Source organism: Falco cherrug, chromosome 1 (assembly GCF_023634085.1).
Source record: "Falco cherrug isolate bFalChe1 chromosome 1, bFalChe1.pri, whole genome shotgun sequence".
Taxonomy (NCBI): Eukaryota; Metazoa; Chordata; class Aves; order Falconiformes; family Falconidae; genus Falco; species Falco cherrug.
Window position 1 is genome coordinate 108,076,733 of NC_073697.1, and position 25,461 is coordinate 108,102,193.

Sequence of the window (25,461 nt, forward strand, 5' to 3'; positions counted from 1 at the left end):
GGATCGTGTATGTGCTTCATGGTTGCAGCTCTTGGAGGCCAGCCTAGAAAAACTTTGTTATAATTTTTTAATAGAGCATAATAGTTCCTATTGAATTTCTCCTTTGCAAGCACACTGCACAAACAGGAAAGCAGAGCCAGTACACGCGTTTCACTTCACTGCACAACACTGAGCAGCTGCTAGCATTGGCGTTCGTGGAGTCTGTTGGTAGAGAAGATTTACTTCACAATCAGTTCAGCTACAAATATCTAATGCGACACTCACAGCATGCCCTGTTCCTCAGGGAGGCTAATTCTGGGGTAAGCCCGTCAATCAGTCATCTAACTCCTGCTTATGTCCACTGGTGTAACTACACGGATCAAGTGGCGTAACACCAAGTTCTTAAAGCTTCCCTACTTCTTCACCTCCTGCTTCTCCCCTACTTTTATCGCAAATTCCTAACGAACAGGGAACAAAGCTGAATGCAAGCATTTTACCTTTACTGCATACTGAAGGACAGGTTACAGACCAGGCACTCCTGCAAGCTTTACTCTGGTGTTTGGGAAAAGCAAGCTTTGGCTGCTTGCAAATGCCAAACCCGCATTTTTCCTGACTCGGGACTCTCACACGCTCATTTTCCACCAAGCAGATAACTTCCCGCTGCTGCTTTACTGCAATCTTCAATAAAGGAAGAAGCATGAAAATAATGGAGAGAAGCACAGAATGAGGCAAGGGAAAATTACATCAACAGCTGTACAAGAAAAGCTATCTTTTAACCAACCATAAAAGAGAATGGAGGGTTTATTCATTCTGAAAGTAACATGTCTGCTAAACAATTTCACAGTAAAGACATTATTGCATGCATCTGAACAGTATGTGCAATACAGTGTACACCGACTGCTGGTTTATGACAGTTTGAAGAAAATAGGATTGAGGCAATACAGTTAATGCTTTGAAAAGAACAATTATGAGTACCAGGAACATGGGGTTTGCTTGCTGGCATAAACACAGCCTGAGAAGGGCAGCAGAACTGAGGTCACTGACACAAATTTATGCCCCATAAAACAAAAAAATTTACCTCCAAAGACACTGGTCCTGTTCCCCACAGCAGCTCATCGCAACAGCACTGTGTATCGATGAGGAAGGACTGCTTCTGGCTCTGCCATAAGCAGAGCAGTGTTTAGGGCACACTTACGAAAGCTGGGGTGGGGCCTCAAATTTGTAGTGTAAGGGTCTTCAGTTAGGGGGGCCCAATTTTGTCAATTTTAGCCTTAACTTCATCAGTTTCGGCCACTGTCAATTAAGGCACCTACTTGCACAGTAGTATTCTCAGGTGAACTATTACTTCTCAAAAAGACCTTTGAAATCCTGGCTGAGCTGCAGACAGACAGGCAGGACATGCCACTGGCACTCCTAACTACAAGCACTTCATGCATTAGATTCTCTCCCTAAGCCAACTCCAACTTGCGAAGCTAAAGTTAGTTTAGTCAGTAAGGAGAGCAGTAGCACTCCTGTGGTACACCAACCATCAGAAGAATTTCTGCGGGAGCCTAGTCTGGCACATGACATTTGTGTGACACTTATTGCCAACACGCTGATTTGGAGCCCAGACCTTACTTCTCAGTAGCGTGCTGTTGGGTACCTCTGCTTCAGTCTCACTCTGCAGGCTTTGCTCTGGGCCTCACCACACCAACAGCTCATCTACTGCACACTGTAGTACTCACAGGGGAAGATGTTTGGCAATTAAACCAGAATTCAGTCCTCTCTCACCACTAAAAGCATGCCACAGAACCTTCCCCCCCCACCAACCCCCAAACCACTAAACAGCCTTGCAAATGGCCAATAATAGCTTTTACTCTTGATTGCCTTTTGGGTCTCTTGTGTTTTCTCTGACAAATGAGCCAACACAACGGTGAGAAGGCATTCATATCTGCAAATCAAGTTCCTACTGGTAGTTAGAGCCACAATTTCCAACTATTTGGCATTTAAGAATTAGTAAGACAAGCAGGGTGTCCATCCCACGGTAATCTGTCCTTCAACGGAAGAATAAAGTGCAGTCTTCAGATGGACACGGCTGAGCTGGCCAATTCCTTGTTGCTAAGTTGCTGCTCAGCCATCTGCAGGGGACAGGGAAGCATCTGAGAAGTGACTGTAGTCATGGTTTGAGTCCCAGATTTCTATCCACCTAAGAAAGAAAGAACAGTCAGCCTAAGAAGGCACACTAGGATATCGCTGAATGAAGTGAGTTTTAAAGTTTCAAAGGAACAGAACAAAATGACCCTGCCAGGAGCTGTCGCACTTCTGCTGCAAATCCTAACACATTCCCCCTCCCAGGACTTAGGAGGGGATTTGTTTTCTATCACGACACAGCTTTTGCTCTAGTTATTAAAGAAATGACAGGAAGAGAGACTGCTAAGAGAGCTGCATCTCTTCCATAAAGGAGGACCTTCAAATTCAGCTCCAGATTTTGGATTCCACTCTGAGGTTGAAGTGAGACCCTGAAGCACTTTGAACATCAGCAGCTACGTTACTTGGGCTGCAGGTTTATCTCTATGATTCAGATGCCAGAAGAACTGGATCTGCACCTCTGCTTACTGGGGCACTACACACCCTCTCACAAGTGTAACTGAAAATATGCCTTAAAAAACTGTGAGCCTAAGTAGAGTAAATAGTATTTTTCATGTTACACTTCCCAGGTCCTATGGCAAAGTTTAGAGATTTGAAGTAAATTACCCAAGAATAGCTGCCGGAATAAGGAGGACTACAGCCCCGAAGAGAAATGGGAATCCCCTCATGAAGTGCAAGCTGGCAGGGTAGAGAGAGTTGAACACTCCTGTAGCCACAAGTGAACACAGCCCTTCCACACAGGCAACAGAAGCAAAGAGAGCACCTGGAAAAGATATGAGAGGTTAACGGTGAGACAGCCCTGCCTGCAAACATCTTTTAATGTGTCACCTTCGGTGGGATTCTGTGAATCTTCCCATCAGAAACCTGGTGTCTGATTATCAGTGTGGTAAGCAGAGCTGGGAGCAGAAATCAGGCACACCGTGCCAGCTTGGAAGGCCAAACTCGTCAACCCCAGATCCTCTGTAGCCAGGACCACTTCACTGACCTCCAGAATATGTATCACCAAAGCTGACCAGGGATATTCTATATCAGCTGGATTGTAAATGCTTTAGACAGGGCCACATAGATCTCTTTACAGCCAAGCACATCTTATCATTTGTTAAACATTAAGTACAGCAGAAAACTGCACTTTATAGATTTTAGCATCATAAATCTGGTGTCAAGTATGTGCCACCTTCATTCTTATATGAGAAACACAAACCGTGCAAAGTCACCTTTTGATCTCTCACACCTTGTTTCCCTCCTCTCCCCTGTGTGCCTGCAGAAGCATTCCTATGCAGCATTTAGCAGCAAGTGCAAGCTTTCCAAACAAATTACTGGAAGAAAGGCAAATATGCTCCTCCTACAGGTTATCCAAGCTCTTTCAGCATGGTCAATGATATAACCCTCTAACAACACTGGGTTTCTTCCCACTGTTACTGATCTACAGAAAAAAAAAAGTTATGATCAGGGAAATTACTATCTTCTGCTTGTTATATAATTAATTTAAACTCTTACTGCTTGTAAAAGATTTGGAAACGAACAGGTGGATGAATGAACTATTCCTGACCTTGAATGTAATACTTTTCATTTTGCTTTTCTTCTCTTGTCCTCACCTTGAAAACGTAGCAAGTCTAAATCAACAAAGACAATTATTCCGAAAAAATAAAATGTTACCCTGGGCCTAAGGGTAAATGCAGGGGCACAGGAGCCCAAATGAGCCAGGCAAATCCTAACCTCCCAAAGCAGTTTGGTTTCAATGTACCAAGAAGACAAGTGTTTCAGGGCCTTGCTTAAGCATACTGCCTAACTCCTTACCCTGTTCCGTCTCACTGACCAGCTTGGAGAGCTTGGCTCTGATGACTGGAGTGGCTGCCATTGAAAGGAACAGAATCCCATAACCTGTGAGCAAGATAAAGCACATTAGGGAAAGCTCAGCTGAAGAATCAAGTCTCCAAAGACAATCCCAGAAATCTGCAGCTCCAGGCAGTTTCTCCCTGCTATATTTAGTCTCGATTCACCCTCCTGCATCTCATAATGCACTTCAGTCTGTGTCTGCAGTGTAATACAGCTTCTGGGAAACCTAATATTCTAGGAACTGTATGGCTACACTTTCAGCTTCAGCGTTTGGCCAACTTTACAGTTAGCAAGCCACTGTTTTATTGGTACACGGGTTGAAATGGAGGCAGAACTTCCTCCATGTGCTTGAACTCCCAGAAGTACACTGGCCTCCCACATTTACTGGCTAAGAGCCTGAGATACAGGGATTTAAGAATTCAACATCACCTGTAAACATCAGTGATGTTGTGGTAGCAAGAGAAATCACAACCAGTCCAGAAATGTTGGAGATCAATCCTATCTCTGCCACCCAGGTGTCTTCAAGGCAGAGCTGCAGCAGCCACAGCCCTCCCAGGCTGCTCAGGTAAGTCAGGTAACTGGTGGCTGAGCCATACCCAATGAGGTCTGCAGCCCAGCAGAGAGGGGAGCCAAGCTCATACAAAACAAAGAGGTCCTTGGTTCCAAAATGTACTGTGACAAGAAGAAAGAAAGCCAGGGAGTAAAGAGCGAGCTTCCGCTTGGAGCTCAGGTGTTCCGGGGCTGTGTACAGCCTGTAGACAGCCTTGTAATGCTGGAGCGTGAACAGCTTGGCTGGTTTCTGCTGCTTCACTGATTCCTGAAGACAGAAAGCAGCGTAGAGAGTGGCAGCAAGACTGACAGCAAGCACGAGCCAAAAGGGGTTGATGTACCCCTGAGCCTTGCGCCACTGGCCGCCACCAATGCTGGCCAGCATGCCCGCGATGCCGAGGCATGCCTCGAGGATGGCGATGCGAAATGTACGTGTGCGTTTGTCGCTGGTGTCAGCCACGTAGGCAAAGCAGCTGGCCAGGATCAGGTTGTAGTCTCCCATGAGGCCACTCAAAACACGTCCAAGGAGAAAATAGGCAACATGCAGCTGCAGGTACATGACGAGCAGATAGATGGCTGCTTGCATGGCCATACCCGCTGCCGGCAGGATGAGAGCCGGACGGCGGCCTATGCTGTCACTCCATGGTCCAAAGAGAGTCACGGAGAAGAGACCAATGAAGAAGCCTCCCAGGTTGATGTAGAGGTTCCAGTGGGAGACCAGCGCTTCCACCTCCTGCAAGAGAAACAGGTTCCTGAGGCGCTGGGCCAGCACCACGCCGGAGCTGCCGGGGAAGTGCCAGCACCCGTGTGCCATCCCGACCCATCCCGTCCCACTCTCCCACCTGCCGCAGGGGCTCGGTGGCAGCGCTGCCGTTCCCGCAGCCGGCGGGGCTCGTGGCGTTGGGGCCGCTGTAGCCGTGCTCGGCCCCCAGCCTGTCCCAGAGGTACTGGGTGGCGAGCGGGCCCTGCAGCCCGAGGGCCAGGGTGGCCAGGAAGAGGAGCGGCTCGGCGGCGGGCAGCGGCGGGCAGCGGCGGGCGGGCGGCGGGGCGGCGGCGGCGGACGGCGGGGCGGCCATGGCGGCGGACGGGCGGCACGGCACGGCGCGGCACGCACAGGACGGGCTGCCCCGGCTCCGCCCCGAGCAACCGGGGGGGGCTGCGGCGGCGGGGGCGCTTCCTGCTGCCACGGGGGAAGGGACCACGTTAGGTACCGGTGAGACCGGGCGGCAACGCATGCTCCGGCAGCGTTTCAGCCCCGGCTGTGGTATTTATTGATGGCTGAAGAAGTTTAAACCTAAAACCTGGTGGGTTTTTATTATTTTTTTTCCTGTCTCCAAACAAAAGGAAATTTGCAATCGACGTTTTCAATGCACTAAGATCTGAGAAATGTTCTAGCAACGTGTGCTCACAGCTATTCCTTCCCGTTAGAAAATACTCCTTTTTTTCTAAAGGACAAGATAACTTAGAAACTGTAACACGCAAGAGGTTTTGGCTGTGCTGGCAGGTTTCCCGTTAGGTTTGGTCTGCCTGGAAGAGCAGCTCCATAAGCAAAGACCAAGCTGTTCCTTAAATTCCAAGAACACAATTCAGAGTATTAGATCAACCCATTTATATAAACTGGAGTAGTTCCACATCCGTGTAAATAGCATCCCTCCTTTGACACCACTGAGGGAGCGTTAACAGGCTACAAGTGAAGCTCTAATAAACCCCCCTGAAGACACAAACCACACATTTTGCAGTAACACACCTACAGAGCTCCTTTATAGCGCCTTTGAAAGGAACAGTACTTACCTAGCACTGGAAACCACTGCTGTGGATGTGCTGCTTCTAAAGAACAGGCAGGGTTTGTTAGCTGAGGCCCTTCTGCGTTGTTGGGCTGCAGCTGGAGGCCAGCCTTCACGTTCCAGCTATGTGAAAATGCAGCGTCCTCCTAGATTTTCCTTGCAACCTTAGGACATAAGAGTAGAAAGTAGAAAAATTACTTTGCCATTGGCTGATTTTGTCACTGCGTCTTTTCAGACACTAATTCAACATTAAGTGGATGCAAAAATGTCAGGGAATATAATCCATTTAAAAGCTCTTTCTCATTGTTTTTGTACCAAAGGTGAAATGCTAAAGCTCAGGATCGGCAGCTCTGTAACATGAGGCTGTTTCTTGTGAGCAATATGCCTAAGTCAAGCTCGCAAGGAAGCTGTGAGTTTGCAACACAAACGCCACTTTTTCAATCATAAGCGTGTTATTGAAAGCAAGCAAGTCACGGCAGAAAAGGGATGGGAGAGAGAAATAGTAGAAGCTATTTGTGGAGCTGGCATCATATGACCTATTGTCTCTGCTTCCTTTTTTTCTCTTTCTGTCTCTGCTTGAGTAAGCTATAAACAGCGCTAAGACAATTTATACCAGTAAAATGGAAATGTTATCATCATTATCTGAAGCATGCGGTTACATGATCTATCAAATAAAGACATCAAAGTGACGTTAACAAGACACTCCCTTTGGAATTAAAAAGTTGAGTTCCGTTCCTGCTCAGTATTTACAGAACCAAGTAATTCACTGCTTAGATTTTGGAAGTTTCTTGCAACTGGCACAAGAATTGCTGGGAATTTCCCAGTAGCACTTCCCCCTGCAAGCTACCAAACCCGTGCCTATAAACCTGAAAGATCAGAGAGGTGAAAAAAATAGCCCAGTGTCTGCAAAGTGATGCCCTGTAGCCAAGTCTTTCCCAATCCACTGAGATATAACAGGCTAGGTCAGAAAGAGTACTAGCTTCCCTCTTTGGCCCTAAGCCTTTCTTATGTATATTTATGTGTGTATATATATATATTCTTCTATATACATATTGGGCTGCCATGTGGGAGGAACTGAGTTCTGACCAGACCTTAACATTTCCCCTGCTGCCCTTTGAGTAGAAGAAAATAGAATTGTCATGAGGGTCATCCTTGGACTGCACAAAAATGGGTGCCCCTGCTCCCAGGTGAGAAGGACCGTAAGTCCTTAAGTCCCTTCTTGCGTGGGGACTTGATGTGGCATCTGGTGACAGGGGGTCTGCTCTAGTGGATTTTGCTACTCAAAGAATTTCTCAGCGAATACGACGATGTTTATATAACATTTTTTGTAGATGTTTCTAATCTCTGTATTTGAGTATTACAGGTGCAGATGTGTTTTCAGTACTCTACATATTTTTAAAACCAATTTCAACCTATTATGGGAGGAGCAGATTCTCTTTTTTATAGGAGGAATAACAGTACCTATTCAAAGAAGGCATTATTAAAGACCAAAACTAATATTCTTTAAAAATGTGTAGGTCAATTCCAGGATGCTTTTAATAAAACTACTTGGTCCGCAAAGAGTTAATTCTCTCCCAGATTTATCAGGTATAGGGACGATTGTCTTAAGAAAGTTCCTGGTCTGACACTCTTGCTGTCCCCTCCCTTCTTTGTTCTCTTCCTTCTTTCTCTGATTACAGTTCCAAAAACAACACCCAACCTCCTGAGGTCAATGGTTAATATTCCCGAGTGTTTATATAGTCTCCAGCAGTAGAGTTCAGGCCTTTCAGCACTGGGCTAGCTCCAGCACCATGGCTGGCTTCTTGCAGATGACCCTGGCCTTCAGGAAATATCTTATCATAGTGTTTGTACCCCTTTTGTTTCTTCCTCTGCCTCTGGCTGTTCCTACCAAGGTAAGAATTTTTTTAAATTGAATTTGAGAGCCAAATCTCTCCTTAGAGTTGTTCTTTTTAAGTGACAGTGCTGAAGAGAATGTACAGATTCTTTCTCAGAGGCACCTCCTTCATTTATTGCTTGAAGATTTTTCTTTTTTTTTTTCTGAGCAGACCCCTTTGAATACTGATAGTGGGGGAATATAAAAGCAATGGGACATAGATGGATGGACAGGTACATCTGTGACTGCATATGCTAGAAGAATGCTCAGTGATGTGCAATTTTGTAACTTTTGTTTTGCATCTAACTGATTTAGCAAAGGATTTTCTATGCTGAAGCTCATACGTGTGAACCTAAATTACAATCTAAAGCTCAATTTTAATCCCTCTTCTGGTTTTCAAAAAATATTCAGTCCACATTTTCTTCTACTTCTTTCCATGTTGTCATTGCCAGATAGAAGAGGCATTTTTCTTGGTCAGATGGACAAAGCATTCTGATACATAAGGATGAAATAATATGTATTTCACTCTCTTTTAGCATATTTCTGTAAGAATCTTTCCAAACCATGTATAAAATTTAAAATGTCAAGCATTGGAAGACACCTTGCTTAGGATTCCTTCAGGAAAAATTAACTACAAAAACCTGTAGTAGTGGGGCAGGTATTTCTGAGGCATTGATCATTTAACTACAGCACTGTGAGCAGGCAGACTGCCAGCATTCTGCCACTTCTTCGCTCTTGCTTATTTCTTGCACTCCCAGTCTCTTCATGCAGACGGATCGAATCTGGTCTTCAGGTCTCTTATTACAGTCCCAGCATCATTAAATAGCTAGTCCCAATCTACTCCTCCTGTCACTGCTCTTTGTATGTCAACTCCTAGCCCTTTCCTCTGGTCTCTGCCTGCCTGCTTGTCTCCTGATCCCTGCTGACTCCCAGTTTCTAGTCTCCTTCGATAAACTTCATTCTTCATTCCACTAGCTCTTACCTGCCTTTTTATGCAACTTGTTCCAAAGCTTTTTCTTCCTCACAGCTCTTTTTCTGAGTGTTATCAGAGACTTTGGAGCTATGACCAGAGGACTGCAAGCAAGAACGAGTAGCGCTAGCCTGAGGTGAAATGTGGTAACTGATCAGGCGTGTCCTCCTATTCCCTTGCTATGCAAATAAATAGCTTAAACTATCACTTAAAAGCTTACTAAGAAGAAAACCAGAAAAAGTACTTTTTTGCTAGTTAACTTTCTGTAGGCAAAAGAGTTACTGAAGTTAAGAGATCTGGGTCAGAAAAGTTCTAAGCAGCCAGAGAAATGCGGGTGGGTGGGTTTGTTTTGTTTTGTTTTTCCTCCTGAGGCCACGAGTTCAAACTTACTTGCTCAAGTCGTTGTCACCATGCAAAAACTATTGCCTGTGGAATGGATTCGTCAGTCTCCGTTCAGTTCCTCCTCGAAAAGGACTCTCTGGTTTCTATGTAGTCAGCTACAACAGAAAACTTTAAAATGTCCTGGTCATTTCCCTTTGCTATCTCTAAGAAGATTTTTTTGTGTTAGAATTGTGCATCGTGGTACTGCTAAGCAGGAAAAGCTGGTACCTTAGCATGCAGAGTTACAGGATGGAATTTCACATTTTTCTCTTCTGCTGAGCTATTAACCTGTCCCATAATGACATAGCACTGGGCACTAAACTATTACAAATGAACACAAACAATGCTAAAGATTTTAATGACAGAGGAATGTCCTTAGAGGACAACTGACTTTGTGGAAAGCCTCATTCCAGCTTTTACCGAGAGCCTGTTCACAGCAGGCTGGAAGAGACTAGCACTGTGCCTATGATACACGTTCCAAAGTCCTACTACAGTCTCTCAAAAGGCATCTCTTAACAAAAATGGGAGAAAAAGGATCATCAAAATGGAAAACAGCTTTCAGTGTTTGATGGGATGCATAGTCAAGGTTCTTACTGCTCTCATTCAGAAATAAGGCTCAGAAAAGCATCTTTTCATCTCTTAATGAATCTCTTCCAGCTTTACTTCTCCAACCCTGCTGCTCTGGCAATTTAACACGCAGATTGCTATCTTCTTCTCTCCTCCAGACTACTCACAGCTGCTTCATCCTTTCCCTTCACCGACTCTGTAACTTCCATGCCATGTTCAGAAGACCTGAGCATGTTCTAAAGCATCACAAGTTTGATCCCGCCAGCCGTTCTTCCAGCTCCTTGGATTAATCTTCTGTAATCTGGCCATTATAATTTCCACCTCTTCATGGTTTCCTCAGTAAGGATCATCACTACATTTTCTTCATACTGTCCAGTATATTTTAGCAGACATCCTTGATTCAAGACCACACAAGCACTTTTTCCTTCCTTTGAACTTGCTGACACCCATTGTTGTTCACGTTTCAAAACAAGGAAGGCACTGTAGCCTGCAATGTTACTTTTCCTGTCTTTCTTCATCAGCCCAGCCATATGAAAATGCATTGTGACAATTTATTTTTAACCTCTTTAGTGTATAGGGACTGAATTAAATGTTTTTATATAAATTTGGAGTGGTTGTCCAACAGAACTAAAGCAATGTTTTCTCAGAAAAAGAGTAACATACTTTCTTCAAAGAAACAAGACAAAGTCAGTGGAAGCTGATCTGTGACCAGTTTGTCAGTGAGCCTTTTAAAGTCTGTACTACGTTTAAAATCCAATTAAAAATAGATGGAAGTATTTACAGTATAAGGAATCCAGGCTGTTGAAATTTGTTGGGGTTCACTTGGGCCAAATCCAGAAATGTGAAGAAAAAGATGGAGAAACCTTGACTGGATCAGTAACTATTTCTGCAACTCAAAGACAGAAATACATAAAAAGAAAATACCACCATCAGCAAAATCAAGAAGTCTGTGCAGGGACTGCCAATCCCTTATCATGAAGGGTTCAAAGTAATCAATTTGTTTCTTTTCCTAAGTGTCTTTTTTTCCCCATGGGGGGCCCCCATCTTTGCCTCACAGGTCTGGCAAGGTTTTGGAACAGTTTGTCATTTGATCTGCATAGGTAGCAAGATAGACGGGAGAGAAAGATAGAAAATAACCTTTTCTCTAATCCCTTTATCAGGCAATGAATATAATTATGGGCTGTTGCCTTCTCAAAGCCTAAGTGAGATGTACCGTCTGTTCTGACTACACGTACTCTTCTTCTGTCAGGAGGCCCAATGCGGTTATGTTATCATAGTGATGGCACTGTTTTGGTGCACAGAAGCCTTGCCATTGGCTGTCACAGCTCTCTTTCCTGTCCTGCTGTTTCCACTAATGAATATCATGGATTCAACAACAGTAAGAGATCTTATTCTATACATGTTTGCCTATGTATTTATTGGTCAGCTTCTCTCAGTCTGGGATTATTATTTTCGTGGTGATTTCCAGAGTGTAATGCAAAGAAGAGAGAATTGTGGTATTGTTACACGGGGAATTGGCTGTCCTCCTCCCCGTGGAACAGAAATTGCATGAGTCTAGAGCGAGCTCTGGGGGGAGCGGCTAATCTGAAATCCAAGCAAATTCACTGTTTAGATGCAATCCATAGTTACTGCGTGCTAATGTCTTTGGAACAAGATCCTCCCTCAGAAAATGCCTTCTCCCTTGGCTTCTTGTCATTATTTTCTCTCCCTTGTTCCATGTTACAGGTCTGCCGGGAGTACCTGAAGGACACCAATATGCTTTTTATTGGGGGACTGCTGATGGCCATTGCTATTGAGAACTGGCACCTACACAAGCGCGTTGCTCTGAGAGTCTTGCTTATCACTGGTGTCAGACCAGCCCTGTGAGTAACAGTTGTAAAAATGCTGGGGGAAAAAGGACTTTATGGCATTAGTTCCTATCTCTGAGTTGCCTGTAGTCTCCTATATGAATCTGCAAATCATAGCCTACAAATGCTTCTCTACAGTCCAAGTGAGTTAGCGCCTGAGCAAACCTTGCAAATGGGGATCCTTTGATGTGTTACAGACCTGGTGCATCTTTTTTGAATTCCAAATGGCTTTAGGTGGAGAAATAACAACAAGCAAGTCGACACTGAAAAGACAAGGGTGCTGCTAGGCTTGGCCAAAAGCACAGCTTTAAACAATCAGGAAAGACTACAGCCAAAATGCAGAAAACTAATACACTTTACTAACTGTTACACTGATTGCAAAGAGAAGAGAAAATATGGGGATGTTTGTTTTGAAAACAACAAATATTTACCAGACTAGAACTTTAAGCTATACAGAGGCTACATGGCCCTATTTAATCTGTCTCAGATCATAAGAGGGAATACTGAAGGAAATTACAAAGCAATAGAATAAAAATGCATACAAGATAAAGCCCTTTTGATCTAATATATAATCTACATCTCATCTAAAGAATCATTTTGAGACAAATAACAGAGTAATACTGAAACAAGGATTAGAATTTTATATGAGTAAGAAGAGAATCTTAAATAATAGAGGTGGATAAAACTACAAAAAAAAGAGATCATCCTCCTTATGGCTTAAATTGATTGCCATTTGAGATCAAATTCAACTTATAATTCCTCTTTGAAATATAATACAGTAACATGTTATTAAGATGATATGTCTTCCTCAGAAGCAGGATACTGACTAGATAAACTGTTTTCTCCAAGATACCAGCTTCCATTTTCCTAGTTGTAAGAATGTAGAAGCACAACTGGCTGAAATGGCAAAAAATAAAAAATTGCTTTAAATCTTACTGTGTCATTTACAAAGCAAACTAGCTAAGAGGATGTGCCAGGTGTGAATTGTGGAAGCATTTTCCAAACCCAGCATTTGTAACCAAAACTTTGTACCTAAAAAAAGGTATTGCAGCACTGAGATCTGAACTGACTTTTCAAATCCTTTTCATCTCAGACTTCTCATGGGCTTCATGGCTGTGACCGCCTTCTTGTCGATGTGGATCAGCAATACAGCCACCACTGCCATGATGGTCCCAATAGCACAAGCAGTGTTGGAACAGTTGCACAAGTCAGAAACAGAGTCTAGCACAGCTGGCCAAGCATCTGAAAACATCAATAAAGCCTTTGAACTGCAGGAAGAGCCAACTAAACCAGATAGCTCCAAAGAAGCAGAGGAAAAAGGTGAGTGGGTTATGGGTATTTTTCTCTTTGGGGTAATGAAAGATGACCTGATGCCTTCTTCACTGTAATTATACTCGCAAGTAAAGTCTAAAAGAAGAATGTACCTAAAGCATCCTGACTGTATCAAAGAACATTTATGAGGCTCTTCCATGAACCCGACAAAAGCACAATAAGATCTACTTACTTGGCTGAAGTTAGAAATATATTGAAAATATGAAGAGAAGGTAACTAATCAATGAAACAACAAAATGCACAAATTCTCCCCTAGCTGAAGCCTTATATTGGGCTTGATATTTCCCTATATATTTATGTTAGTTCAATTATTATCTACTGTGTAATTTATCAGATAATAGGGAGTTCCAGAGGGAAAATTCCTGGCCTGTTTCATGCCAGAAGGTCAGGGATTAAAATGATCTTTCTAATCCGAAGATATACAATCATGCAACAATCTCTCTTTATCGGCTGTCTTGCCCTCTTCCCATCTTTGAGACAACTCAAATGTTTCTGAATGTAAATCTTAGTGCCGGCAGTCAGGTGCTGATACGGAAAGAGTTCCTTTCAGTTCACCTCCTTTGACTCTGCTGTACCTCCCCGAATTCTTGCCTCTCTCCCTACCATGTGCAGTTCAGACATTGCCCTAGTTCACTGAGAAGTGTCAGCAGTATGTTCAGACTTTATCACACATTTCAACTTCTCTTCTTCCGAAAAACTGCTCTGTATCAAGACAACCAGTGAAAATGGACAGAGGATCAAATAATTAACAATGTCAGCCTTAAAATGAGGATATTTGGCTCCTTCAGCTTTGAGTCCATTGTGTCCTAGCCTTGAAATACTGAATTACACAGGCACATCTTCTATCCAAGCTATCTTCTGTAACTCTTTTGTTCCTGTCTTGGGACCTAGGGAATAGTCATGTCCTGACAGTCGAGGAAGACAGAAAGAGAAATGAAAGTCTGCTAGAGGAGAAACACAAGAAATTCTGCAAGGGAATGTCTCTCTGTATTTGCTACTCAGCCAGTATTGGAGGGATTGCAACTCTGACCGGGACAACACCAAACCTGGTACTGCAAGGACAAGTTGATGAGTAAGTCTGGTTGAATTTGGGATTACATAGCTCCTAAAACTGCATCATTCTGCTACAGCTGACTTCCAGCCAACACAGAGAAGGAAAACTATCAAATTGGTAACTTTGTCAGTAACTTCTCTTCCTTACTGGGCCTCACTACCTCCACTTTTCTGAATCATTAATTAAATACAGAAGAGAGTGCAGAATTTTGGATGCTAATAACATCTACATTTTACAGGCTCTTTCCTAACAACGGCAACATCATCAACTTTGCTTCTTGGTTCTCCTTTGCCTTCCCCACCATGATCGTGTTACTGGTTTTGACGTGGATTTGGCTGCAGATACTGTACTTGGGCTTTAAGTAAGTAGCCTTTACGCACTGTAGTACAGCTGACAGGCCTGTTGTCAAGTACTCATTACATGTTGTAACACAAGTGATACTTTTATAGATGAGCCTATGCTTGAGAGTCAGACAGCGAGTGGCAAGGTCCTCACCTATGACAGAGACTATCAGAACTTAGCATACTAGGTGCCTGTTAAAATACTGCAACATTTTCTCCAAGGAACCTGACCAAACCCAGCCAAATATACTCTGTAGATGTAAATAGGAAGCTAAACTTCATATAACCCGTTCTGCAGTATTGCTTTCATGTCCTGAAAGATTGTTGTGCTTCAAACCAGGAAATTGATTTCTACATACAGCTGGTAAATACCTTTGCAATGAGAGTTGCTACAGACCTAGAGGATTAGTATTGTGCCAGTTCCCAATGCTAATCACCCCATACAACCGGCTTGCGTTACCTACCTGTTTAATACTTAGCCTATCACTTTGGTATTATCCCTAACCTCCTTTCTTTTAAATGGACAGAGCACTGTAGTACCTGAAATGGTACATACATTCATCTTCAAATTCCTCTTTCAAAATTCTCCTTTTCTATCTTTTTAAAAAGCTTCGCAACTGTTTACTCCCTGGTGATCATATAGCCTTGTTACACACTGACATTGTCATTATTTCCCCATATGTTCAGGTAGCACACCTGTTTATATTTACATCATGAGCTTGCAGGGGCAGGAAGCTCCATTCTCAATAACATATATAATTTCTATATGCATATATAAATACATATATCTAAAAGACAATATGACTAGTATAAAATTTAGATTCTTAACTCTGAGGACATCTGGCAGATTTATCTGACGCTTCTTGTCCATTTTCTTCTAGTTTTCCGAAGAATTTTGGTTGTGCTACAAATGCCTCTGCAAAGGCTAAAGAGCAACGGGCCTATGAAATTATCAAAGAAGAGACCAAGAAATTGGGCTCAATGAAATTTGCTGAGATAGCCGTTTTGATCCTCTTCGTACTACTGGTAGTGCTCTGGTTTACCAGAGACCCTGGTTTCATACCAGGTTGGGCAACAGTTCTTTTCAACAAAAATGATACAAGGTATTACCACCTCTCCTCCTCACTTTGAATAACGATGAAGTAGGCTAGATTTCATAAAAATGAAAACAGGGCTAGACTGAATGTCTGACTGATCTATTGCAGCTATGTCACTGATGCTACAGTTGCCATCTTCATTTCAATTTTGTTGTTCATCATTCCTTCCAACATTTCTAAAAATGACAAACAACAAACAGGTAAGTTTGCTGAAGGCATCAAAAATCAACTGTCAGAATAAGTACATGGGAAGTTTTACATTTTAGATTTACAAAGGAAATTTCAAACATTAAACAAGATTTCAAACTGCTCTTTCTGCATAGCTGCATCTGTATGCTTTAGGCTAGGCAATGCACATATCCCATAAAAGTTCTCTGTTTCTTGTAATTTAACTAAGTAGGAAAGTCTTATCTCAGCAGTGTTCCAGACACTAGTATGCACACAGGTAAAAGCTTCTGAAGCTGGAGTCTTCAGGAGAGAATACATGACGTAACAGAAACACATACAGTTCTGCAGATACGTTGCCATACTTTTAACTCACTCTGACCTGTATTCTACTATAGCTCTTGGAGCAACTACAGATCATTCATTAGTATTTTTGCAAGTCAGGTTTTAAAATCTTTGTTGATGAGGCTCTCATCATTTGCTTTAGGAGATAATTCCACAGTCTACTTGATCTTGCTGACAGAAGTGTTTCCTGATTTTCAGACTAAACTCACCTCCCACAAAGAAGTCCTCCTTTCTTTGGAGAACGTAACATGGCTTACAAAATCTTTCTGGATTTCAGGCAGCAAGTCAAAGATCCAAGCACCTCCAGCTCTCTTGGACTGGAAGGCAGTTCACCAGAAAATGCCATGGAACATAGTGTTTCTGCTGGGAGGTGGCTTTGCCTTAGCCAAAGGCAGTGAGGTAACATTCCTCTGCTTACCTGGCATTTGTGTCTTCCTGGGTGTTTTCCATCTCGCTTTTCACGCATGCTCTCCCAGAACGCAAGGGGGCACGCTGGTAGCACCAAACTTGCATTTATTCAGCTAGTGGCAGTAGGACAGACTTCACCATCCTTAGGAGTCCTGCGATTAGAACAAATCTTTATTGTTGTTTTATGCAACTGGGATGGTGCTACCAATCAAGGCAGCATGATTAACTGTGTTTTCTAGAAAAGTGGATTATTAAGAAACTACCCCGGCACATTAAAGGTTCTATTAAATAAAACTTAATTGATGCAGCACGCGTGAGGAGAGAATGCGCCCAGGATGGGTCTACAAACTATTTCAAACAAACTACTTCAAACAAACTACTTATGGAAATATGATTTAAATTAAACTACTGGAAGACAAATGTAGAGCTAGCTAGAGAACCTTCAGGAGCAGATAAAAATTTCCAGCTACAGAGCCCAGTGCTACAAATTATTTTTCCGTAATGACCTAGATGATGGAACAGACAATACGTTTGTTAAATCTAGAGACAATAAATAAATTGGGAAAGGCTTCAAGTGCCTGGAAATACTAGTTTAGAATTCAAACATCACAATGACCTGTACAAGTGTTTCTAGAAAAGAAGGATGCAACTCAGTATGGGAAATATGAAGAAATAACCAAGTATCACAAGTGCAAGATGTGGAAGTGACTGGATAAGTTTTAAAGCTGCTCATATACCTTATTCTAATCAATATTTTCATGTTTCTACTGAGAAAAAAGTAAACAATTGAAAACTATAGGTAGGACCATCATACATAAGACATAAAATATAAACCTTCCACTCAGGACTGGTAAGTCCTCAGGTACAGTAATGTATTCAGTTGTGTATATGTGGGCTGGATGTGGGGATAGATGTGGGGATATATGAATAGTTTAGAGGAAGGGAGTAAGAATGATCAGATCTCTGGGAAACATGTCTGGAAAAGGAAAGACTCAAGAAATTACATTAATTTATTCTCAAATAAGTAATAAAATACATAAAAGCTGCTGCAGAAAGGAAGATAGTGTATTTTTTTATATTCTGATGGTACTAAAGGGCTTAAATTGCAGCAAAGGAGATTTAGGTTAAGCAGAAGGAAAATGTTCCAACTGTAAAGATAGTTAAGTGAAAAAATTACCTGGGGAGATTCTGGAAACTTCATTGCTGGAGATTTTTAACAGCAAGTTTGAAAAACATCTATCAGTAATAATTTAGGTAGAGCTGATCCGGCCCTAGGACAAGGAATCAGACTAGTCCTTTCAGGACAGATTCCAACTCCCCTGTGAGATAGCACTTTTCAGTGTCAGAAAAGTCAGGTTGACTTTACCAAGACATGAAGCAGGGCGGACATAAAGAAGAATGGTGGTTGCAAAACCAGTAAGAAAGCTAGGTTGTAATGCATGAAGCAGCAAGACAGGCACAATTAGGATATGTTCTCTTGAGAAGAACAGCTGAGTAATAATGATGGCTGAACTACAGCCCAGAATGGTAGGGAAGATGCTGGTATTTTCTAGTGACTGAGAAAAATGAAAGGTATGAGAAGCTTCAGATAGTTGATCGAGATCTCAGACAATGTGATGAAGTTCCATTAAACTGATAGAATATCTGCAAAGATGTATGAAGGTATTTTAGACAGTGAGTTCAAAGATCTTTGTTTAGATTAAGAAAAAAATAAATCCCTGAATATTCATCATGTACAACTAATGGCCTAAACAGAGAAATAATTAATTGCTATCAATAACATACTGTAAATGTAGTATCATCTTCATTCAAATTCTTTGGAAGGGAAAGCATGTTTATTTTTATTTAACCTACCAAATGATCATGTCTATCATCATTGCCCTCTTGCATGTTTTTCTACAGAAAGCAGTTTGTTTGAGAACTTTCATAAGAAGGGAAGGTAGAATTAGTATGAGATGTGGCTTGTCAGGCCAATGTGACAGGGCTACTTCTTCTCCAGCCTACTATCTCAACAGACCTCTTTCCTCTGTTACAGGTATCTGGTCTGTCTTCATGGTTAGGTAGCAAACTGACACCTCTGCAGCAAATCCCTCATCCAGCTATTGTCCTCCTCTTGTGTCTCCTTATTGCCACTTTCACTGAGTGCACCAGCAATGTGGCCACCACTACCCTCTTCCTCCCTATTCTGGCTTCACTGGTAAGTTCCAGCATTTCAAAATGATCTTAGAAGAGCTTTCAACTCTTCTCCAAGCATGTGTCTGCTCAATTATAAAAACTAACTGACTGACATAGCCAAACACTGGTTCATGTATCTGATCAGGAATACAAGACTTAATAAAATATATATGTATGTATGTGCATGCATGTATATTCACACACACTGTGCTTAGTTCAACCTTTCTAAAATCATTGCTGGTGAAAAGTAAAGGTATTACATTCATTGGCGTATTAGACTTTGCCTTCTGGCCTAAACAACCTCATGAAGTCACTGCCAGCTGTACTTGTTTTTTCCTATTTGTTCTGCATACAGACAGCAATAGCAGCAGCATTTGCTTCCCTGAAACATTCCATTACTGTATTTCACTCCGACCACTAGCCTTCCAGAAGTCTCTGAAGGTGATAGCATTAGTCAAGCTCTATGACCTAATTCAGACTTTTTTGCATTTCCACAGAAGATTCCTGTTGCTGGGGTAGACATAGTTCTGCAGCATGAAAAGCTGGTTCCAGACAGAAACTGGAATAAGTTCTACCAAAATATTTTTGCGTAGGCCACAGACTCCGGCTAACCCCTAAACTGATCCACTCACCTTCAGAGCTTGGGCTACCCTGTTTCCTCTGATCATTTATTTTTTGTTTTAACCAGTTTGAAGCCACTCTACCTTTTTTTCCTGGTTGTGGATTTGAATCAACCATTATTACTAATTTATACTGCAACAGTGATCAGATTCCACAATCAGAAACACAAAGCACTGACTGCAAAATCAAGTCTTGCATTTGCTGCATAAAGACATTGGCTAGAAGTTTCTGAAACAGAACCAAAATATGAGTGGCTGCAGTGTCTGTGAAAGATTAAGTCTTCTGACTTGGACAAATATAATCAGTCTTCTGCCAAAAGGTTTCTATGCATTTTTGTATATCAAAACCACCATCTTTGCTCTTCTTTCTTGGATAGGCTGAAGCAATCTGCCTCAATCCACTCTATGTCATGCTGCCCTGTACACTTTCTGCATCGTTGGCATTCATGCTCCCAGTGGCCACTCCACCCAATGCCATTGTCTTCTCATATGGACAGCTCAAGGTTATAGATATGGTGAGCAAAAGTGCATTCTTTTCAGAATTTCCATCACTAGTTTTGATCCTTCCTTTTTCTAATATTGGCTCTTCTTGAAAGAGTGTTAGAAACTCACTGTACTCAGCTGATGTCAAATGGAAAGAAGAACATACATGTGTGAATTAATAAAGGGTGACACTGACTCTTTACACTCAGAGCCTTATAAAGATGCTATTGAGCTTTTAAAGAACAACCAAAGCCTCTTGAAGATGTTCCAATAATATCTTGCTGTCAATGAGAAATGGCAATGACTAACTGTTTGAAAAGCCCAAATGTAGATCATAGGGATGTCAAAGAGTCCCATCATCTAGACAGTCCTTCTGCAGGGACTAGGGGAAAGCCCAGCACATCTCACTGGGCTGCCCTGATGCCCTTTGTTGCTGTCTTAGGGAAAGATGGACAAGGACGCCATGTCTCTTGATAACTGCTCTTAACTTATAATTGACTCAAGAAGAAATCCAAAGTAACATTAGAGACAGATGCCAGGTCAGATGAGAAAGTCCTACATAAGTGGATTGAAAGGATTTCAGGACTTCTAGTTTAAGAGTTTTACCCAATGGAAACTCATTTTCCCCTAATACAAATTATATTTGTGAAGAAAACCAGCTTAAATGTAATTTGATGAAGGTCTGATGGAGTTGTGAAAAAAGGCCAAAGAGAAAATCTAACCATACAAACAATCCTAATCAGCAAGGGAGGAAAAAAGTGCTCAGTTCAACTAATAACACTTCTCTTTTATAATTCTAGGCCAAAGCTGGGTTTGTGCTCAACATTCTAGGAGTTCTGACGATAACTCTAGCCATCAACACCTGGGGTTCATCTTTGTTCCAACTGCAAACTTTCCCATCTTGGGCAAATAGGACAGGTACATGCCCGTAAAATGGAGAGGCCAGGGAACCAAGAGCTGCTTCTGTCAGAACTGCAATGAGAGCAAGACTATCACCTACACAAGTTTTGCCAAGGCAGTAGTTAAGAGACAGGCCTGTTCTGTGGAAAAGGACAAGCCATCCACAAGCAAAATTGTTCAGTTGATAACAGCAATAAAATTGCCTAACAGTGCTGTTCAGAGGGCAATTCTGTTACCCCAGCAGTAAGATGAGGTAATCTTGGGCTTTTCAACTGTTCCAAGTATCTTTAGATTTTCTGTCTCTGCAGGGGTATTCTCCCCAAGTGCTTTTCAGGTTCTGCCTGTAAAGACTGCAATCTGCAATGAGAAAGAGAGGTGTGTGTGTATAAAAGGAAGGACGGAGACTCTACATTCCTGATTTCATGCATATGTCTGTGTATTGTCACAACTAATATGACTATTCACCTGTATACGAATATACAGACCTCTGTATATATGTTCAAAATGTACATGATTGTTATATACTCTATGGGCATTCCCAGCAAGGCATGTGTTGTATGATTACAGACAAATCACATACTGTAAGCTTGTTATATTACTTTGAAATGTATTTATTTGCAGTCTACTTGTTATGAATGTAAAAGACCATTTTTTCCTAGAACATCTGTCCCATTGTTATTTATGTAAGATTACAGCCTGCAAGGTCATGATACGAATATCAATATTCTCTTGAGAAGGGGAGAATCCCTGTGCCCTAGAATGTTTATGATTGAATTAAAGATTTTTTTTTATGTACCTCTGTGTTAAGGAGATTTTTCCTAATATGTATCACTGCTTCTACTTCTGTCTTCCATGTATGAACTATTTGCCTGTGTGCTTACTTAAAATACCTTCAAATAGTCAGAGAAGTTAGCATAACTGATTTTCTCTTACCATTAAAGTAGTAATTACTTTATTATTAAGAGTCCAATTTTCTTGGAATCTGAAAACCAAGATCTTCCTTTTCAAAAGCCCCCAATACTCTTAAATATTGAATCCCTATTCTGCTGTAACTGACTTTTAGTATGACCAAATGACCAAACCCTAATGACCAAACTGACAAAGATACCGGACTATGCAAAGACACTGGGCCAAATCAAGCACTTAGCACCATAAATGAGGTTGGGTTCAGACACATCAGTTATACAATACATGCCCCTGAACTTTGCGCTAAATGTTTTGTTCTGTTGTTGCCTGCCTAAGTTTTGCACGAAGTCCATTGCATTTTGGAAATCCCACTTGAACCCTACCGAGTGATTTTCACTCTCAAGTATTATGCATGCTCTTAAAAATCGTTCTTCTTTCTCTATCCTAATTATTAGGAGAGAAGGACAAAGCACAGTGTACATTTGATTTATAAAATGTTAGAATTCACTGACCTGCAGTATTTTCTTTCCAGTTCCAACTGTAAAAACAATTCTGGTATCTGCTGATCACTGGTTCCCTTTGCACTGATAGCTTCATTGGCCTGACAAGCACAGTTGCGCTGGAAAATCACTGTCTCAGAAAGAACAGTCTGGTATTAACCCTTCAGTGCCTTTCAAAGAAAGTATTTTGATTTGATGTGTGATAGGGATCCAATAGAATATCCACAGCACAAGGGCGGGTATTTATTCTCTTTTGCTAATGATCTCCTGGGTAATTGATTTCAATCACATAATGACTTGCTCAGGTCACTGCTAAACCGCTCACCCTCTTTTCCTTTGCATTTACCTCTATCAAATAACATCCAAATCTGTCTAAATATTTTCATTCTCCTGCTCACCATGTGTCCAAGTACTTAAAAATTACAAATTCAAGCAGATGATTTGCTGCAAGCCTCTCCCTTCTTTGCTCTTTGTCTACAGCATCAGGGCAGTGTGCATAGCTTTTGTTTGCTTTTTGTTTTCTTTGAAATACTTGCACATAGTTTACATGTCCTTCTAAATTACTGCTTACCTAAGCAGGAAATGTTGAATTCTTAGAACATTTCCCATCAGCCTCTCCTTCCAGCCCTTTAAAACTGTGTTATGATTCTTTGAAGTCTTCTCTATTAGTCTACATTATTCAGAGGCTGTGGTGTGCATAAGTACATGCAGGAGCACAGGTGCAATCTTTATGGCAATCTCAAGAAGAAAGAGGGAGACATCAAGTAGCACAGAGTGTCATGGGGCCGGTGCAATAATGCTGGGTGTTCCATGTTCATTAGCATGTATGAGTACATAAAGGTTAGAGACTTACCAGAAAATGGCTGCAGCGAAAGTTACTCAGAAGGTATACAAATGCCCAGCTTCCAGAAGAACACAGGTGAAAAGCTGTAGTCTGTAGACAGAGAAGAGAAGCTAACAATAATACCAGGACATAAAGAGAACGGAAAATTTCATTAATAGTTTCCACCTTGAAGTGGTGGTAGTAGCAAGTATGCACTGGGCAGTTTATTGCCTTGGGTGTGTCTGAGCGCAGGACTAGTTGAGGTACAGCTAAATATAGTGTGCTTGTGCAAAACCCAGTAACACTATTAAAAATGTTCATAATTTTCTAAGCAAAGCAGGTAGAAAGTGTTTCTAAGCCCCATTATTACACAGATCACCTTTGAAGGGTGGTTCCCCATTATGTTTCCAGATATTGCCCTCAAGGAGTGGCTCTATTTCCCATTGTGTGATCAGATTTCACAATCTTCTGTGAAACTGCCAGCTCAGCACCTGTTGTAGTTAGGTATGATTTCCAATGCAGCTCTTCATTTCAGAGTTGACACTAAGTTTGTTTTATGTACGAGCTGTAAGTGATAAATTTGTTAATGAGAAGGGGATGTCTGCCTTCTTGCCTGCCTTGTCTAAAAAGCAAGTGCTCTACAAAACCACAAAATACAGGTTTCCCACAGTATATGCCAGTGAGTAAGTGGGTGACTCGCAGTCACCTCCTCCATTTTCCCTGGAGTTATGGTGCTGTCTTGCCTTGCCTTGCCCAGACACACGCACACACACACGCGCACACACACAAGTTTTACAGGCACATACGTGTATACCTAAAAGAATATGAAGGACTTATCCTGGTAAACATATACATTTCTACAACACTTGACCACACCAGAAAACCAGATGAATTTTAAGCAGGCTAATAGAACAATGAAAATAGCTTACATTTGAGAAAGGCACTTGCTTCATCATAAACAACTTGACTGAAATTTGTAAAGTGGCATGTAAGTGATGCAAGGGTCACTTCATCAGGCACTGAAATCATAAACAGACTTAACAGAACACATGACAATTTTAAAGCCACAATAGCATGAAGCCAGCATGTCTTTCTAATCCTCAGGTTGGTTTGGAGAAACCAAGAATTTGCTCCCAGTCACTTAAAAGGTATTAAAATGAACATTAAAGAAGCCTTCTTGTATAGCACTGAAACCTTGAAATATACCTAGATATCACAATTTAATTTGTAAGCTTTCATTAAAAAAACCCAAAACCTACTTTGAAGAAAGCCTTGTCATATAATGGACATAAAATAATTCTCAAAAAGATGAAAAAATATTTTCAGAAAACAAAATACAAACCAAAAGAAACATGAAGGTCCTGTGTTTTATCCAATAGTCATTGACATGTACGTAAACATGGACTTTTCTCCACAAGCTACAAGAGCAGGTCCACTCTCATCCTTGGAGGTAAATCCTCCCTCAGATAACTACGGCATGTTGGCAGTAGCATGTGCCCGAGTGCAAAACTCCAGCTCTCTCCATTCGGCGTATTTGTTCTAGGAATACAACTCTTTGCTCTCAGTTAGCATGTTGGGTTTAGTGTTTGCAAAGGCAGAAACAGTTTAAAATTTCTGCAATGATGAATAAATAAATAAATAACAGAAAATAGAAGTACAAAGACTTAGGAAATACATAACTTTAAGTCATCAAGGAATTTCACAACCCTCAATTTTTTTCAACACGGAACCAATAAAACTATTTACAACTTGATTCACTGAACTTTATGATTTGAGTTAGTAATGACCAAGGTGCCAAAGTCTGGAAATGAAGTGGTTTGAATGTACTAATCACCTGGTGTCCAAAATAACAACTGTTTAATAGAACTTAATCACTACTGTCAATGCTGTGCCTTTTCTCCTATTAAAGAAACATTTAATATTATTTATCCTTTAATCATACTAACAGACTGAAAACATCAAGTTGCTCTTCAGGATGTACAGATTCCCTCGCAATGTGCCGTCTAGTGGCTGCAGACACTTCACCAGGGCATGCCCAAGGTTCCTAAATCCAGGCCAAGAACCTAGTCTGGTGTTGATCTTCCTTGGAAAACACCCTTAAATAGCTAAGGGGAAAGTAATGGAACAAGAGGAACACTTTTCAAAGGCAGTGCAGGACAGCATAGCTGCAAAATTAATAAAATTGGTTCAAATTGTCAAAAAGGAAAAAAACAAAGCACAAACTAACTTGAAAATAGAGAAGGAACAGAACAATTAATTCAAGGGTTCAACCCTTAGATATTGTTACACATGATTTAGATTAGACCAGATGCAACTGCTTCAAGGCTCAGACCTTGTATGCCTGTGTAGGGTATCTATCTCGATAAAGCATTAGTCGTGACTACTTTTAGATGGCACTG

The 25,461-nt window shown here is 41.5% G+C and overlaps 2 protein-coding genes and 1 long non-coding RNA gene across 3 annotated transcripts; 1 reads left to right on the plus strand and 2 right to left on the minus strand.

Moving 5' to 3' along the window:
* Positions 1-762: 762 nt before the first annotated feature.
* Positions 763-5,596, minus strand: SLC46A1 (solute carrier family 46 member 1). Its single transcript, XM_055717179.1, has 5 exons — positions 5,334-5,596; positions 4,372-5,224; positions 3,904-3,987; positions 2,713-2,869; positions 763-2,164 (listed from the first exon to the last, which is right to left on the minus strand). The coding sequence occupies exons 1-5, from the start codon at positions 5,565-5,567 to the stop codon at positions 2,089-2,091; spliced, it is 1,404 nt and encodes a 467-aa protein (XP_055573154.1). The 5' UTR covers positions 5,568-5,596; the 3' UTR covers positions 763-2,088.
* A 574-nt stretch (positions 5,597-6,170) lies between these two features.
* LOC114016002 (uncharacterized) lies at positions 6,171-23,176 on the minus strand. Its single transcript, XR_003560241.2, has 4 exons — positions 23,093-23,176; positions 22,252-22,369; positions 16,666-16,807; positions 6,171-6,439 (listed from the first exon to the last, which is right to left on the minus strand). It is a non-coding gene; the product is annotated as an uncharacterized LOC114016002 (long non-coding RNA).
* On the plus strand, positions 7,976-21,628 carry SLC13A2 (solute carrier family 13 member 2). The gene is made up of 12 exons (XM_027806165.2): positions 7,976-8,167; positions 11,316-11,444; positions 11,792-11,928; positions 13,007-13,233; positions 14,137-14,317; positions 14,538-14,660; positions 15,522-15,743; positions 15,846-15,937; positions 16,525-16,646; positions 18,691-18,852; positions 19,828-19,965; positions 20,734-21,628. The coding sequence occupies exons 1-12, from the start codon at positions 8,066-8,068 to the stop codon at positions 20,863-20,865; spliced, it is 1,767 nt and encodes a 588-aa protein (XP_027661966.1). The 5' UTR covers positions 7,976-8,065; the 3' UTR covers positions 20,866-21,628.
* Positions 23,177-25,461: the final 2,285 nt, after the last annotated feature.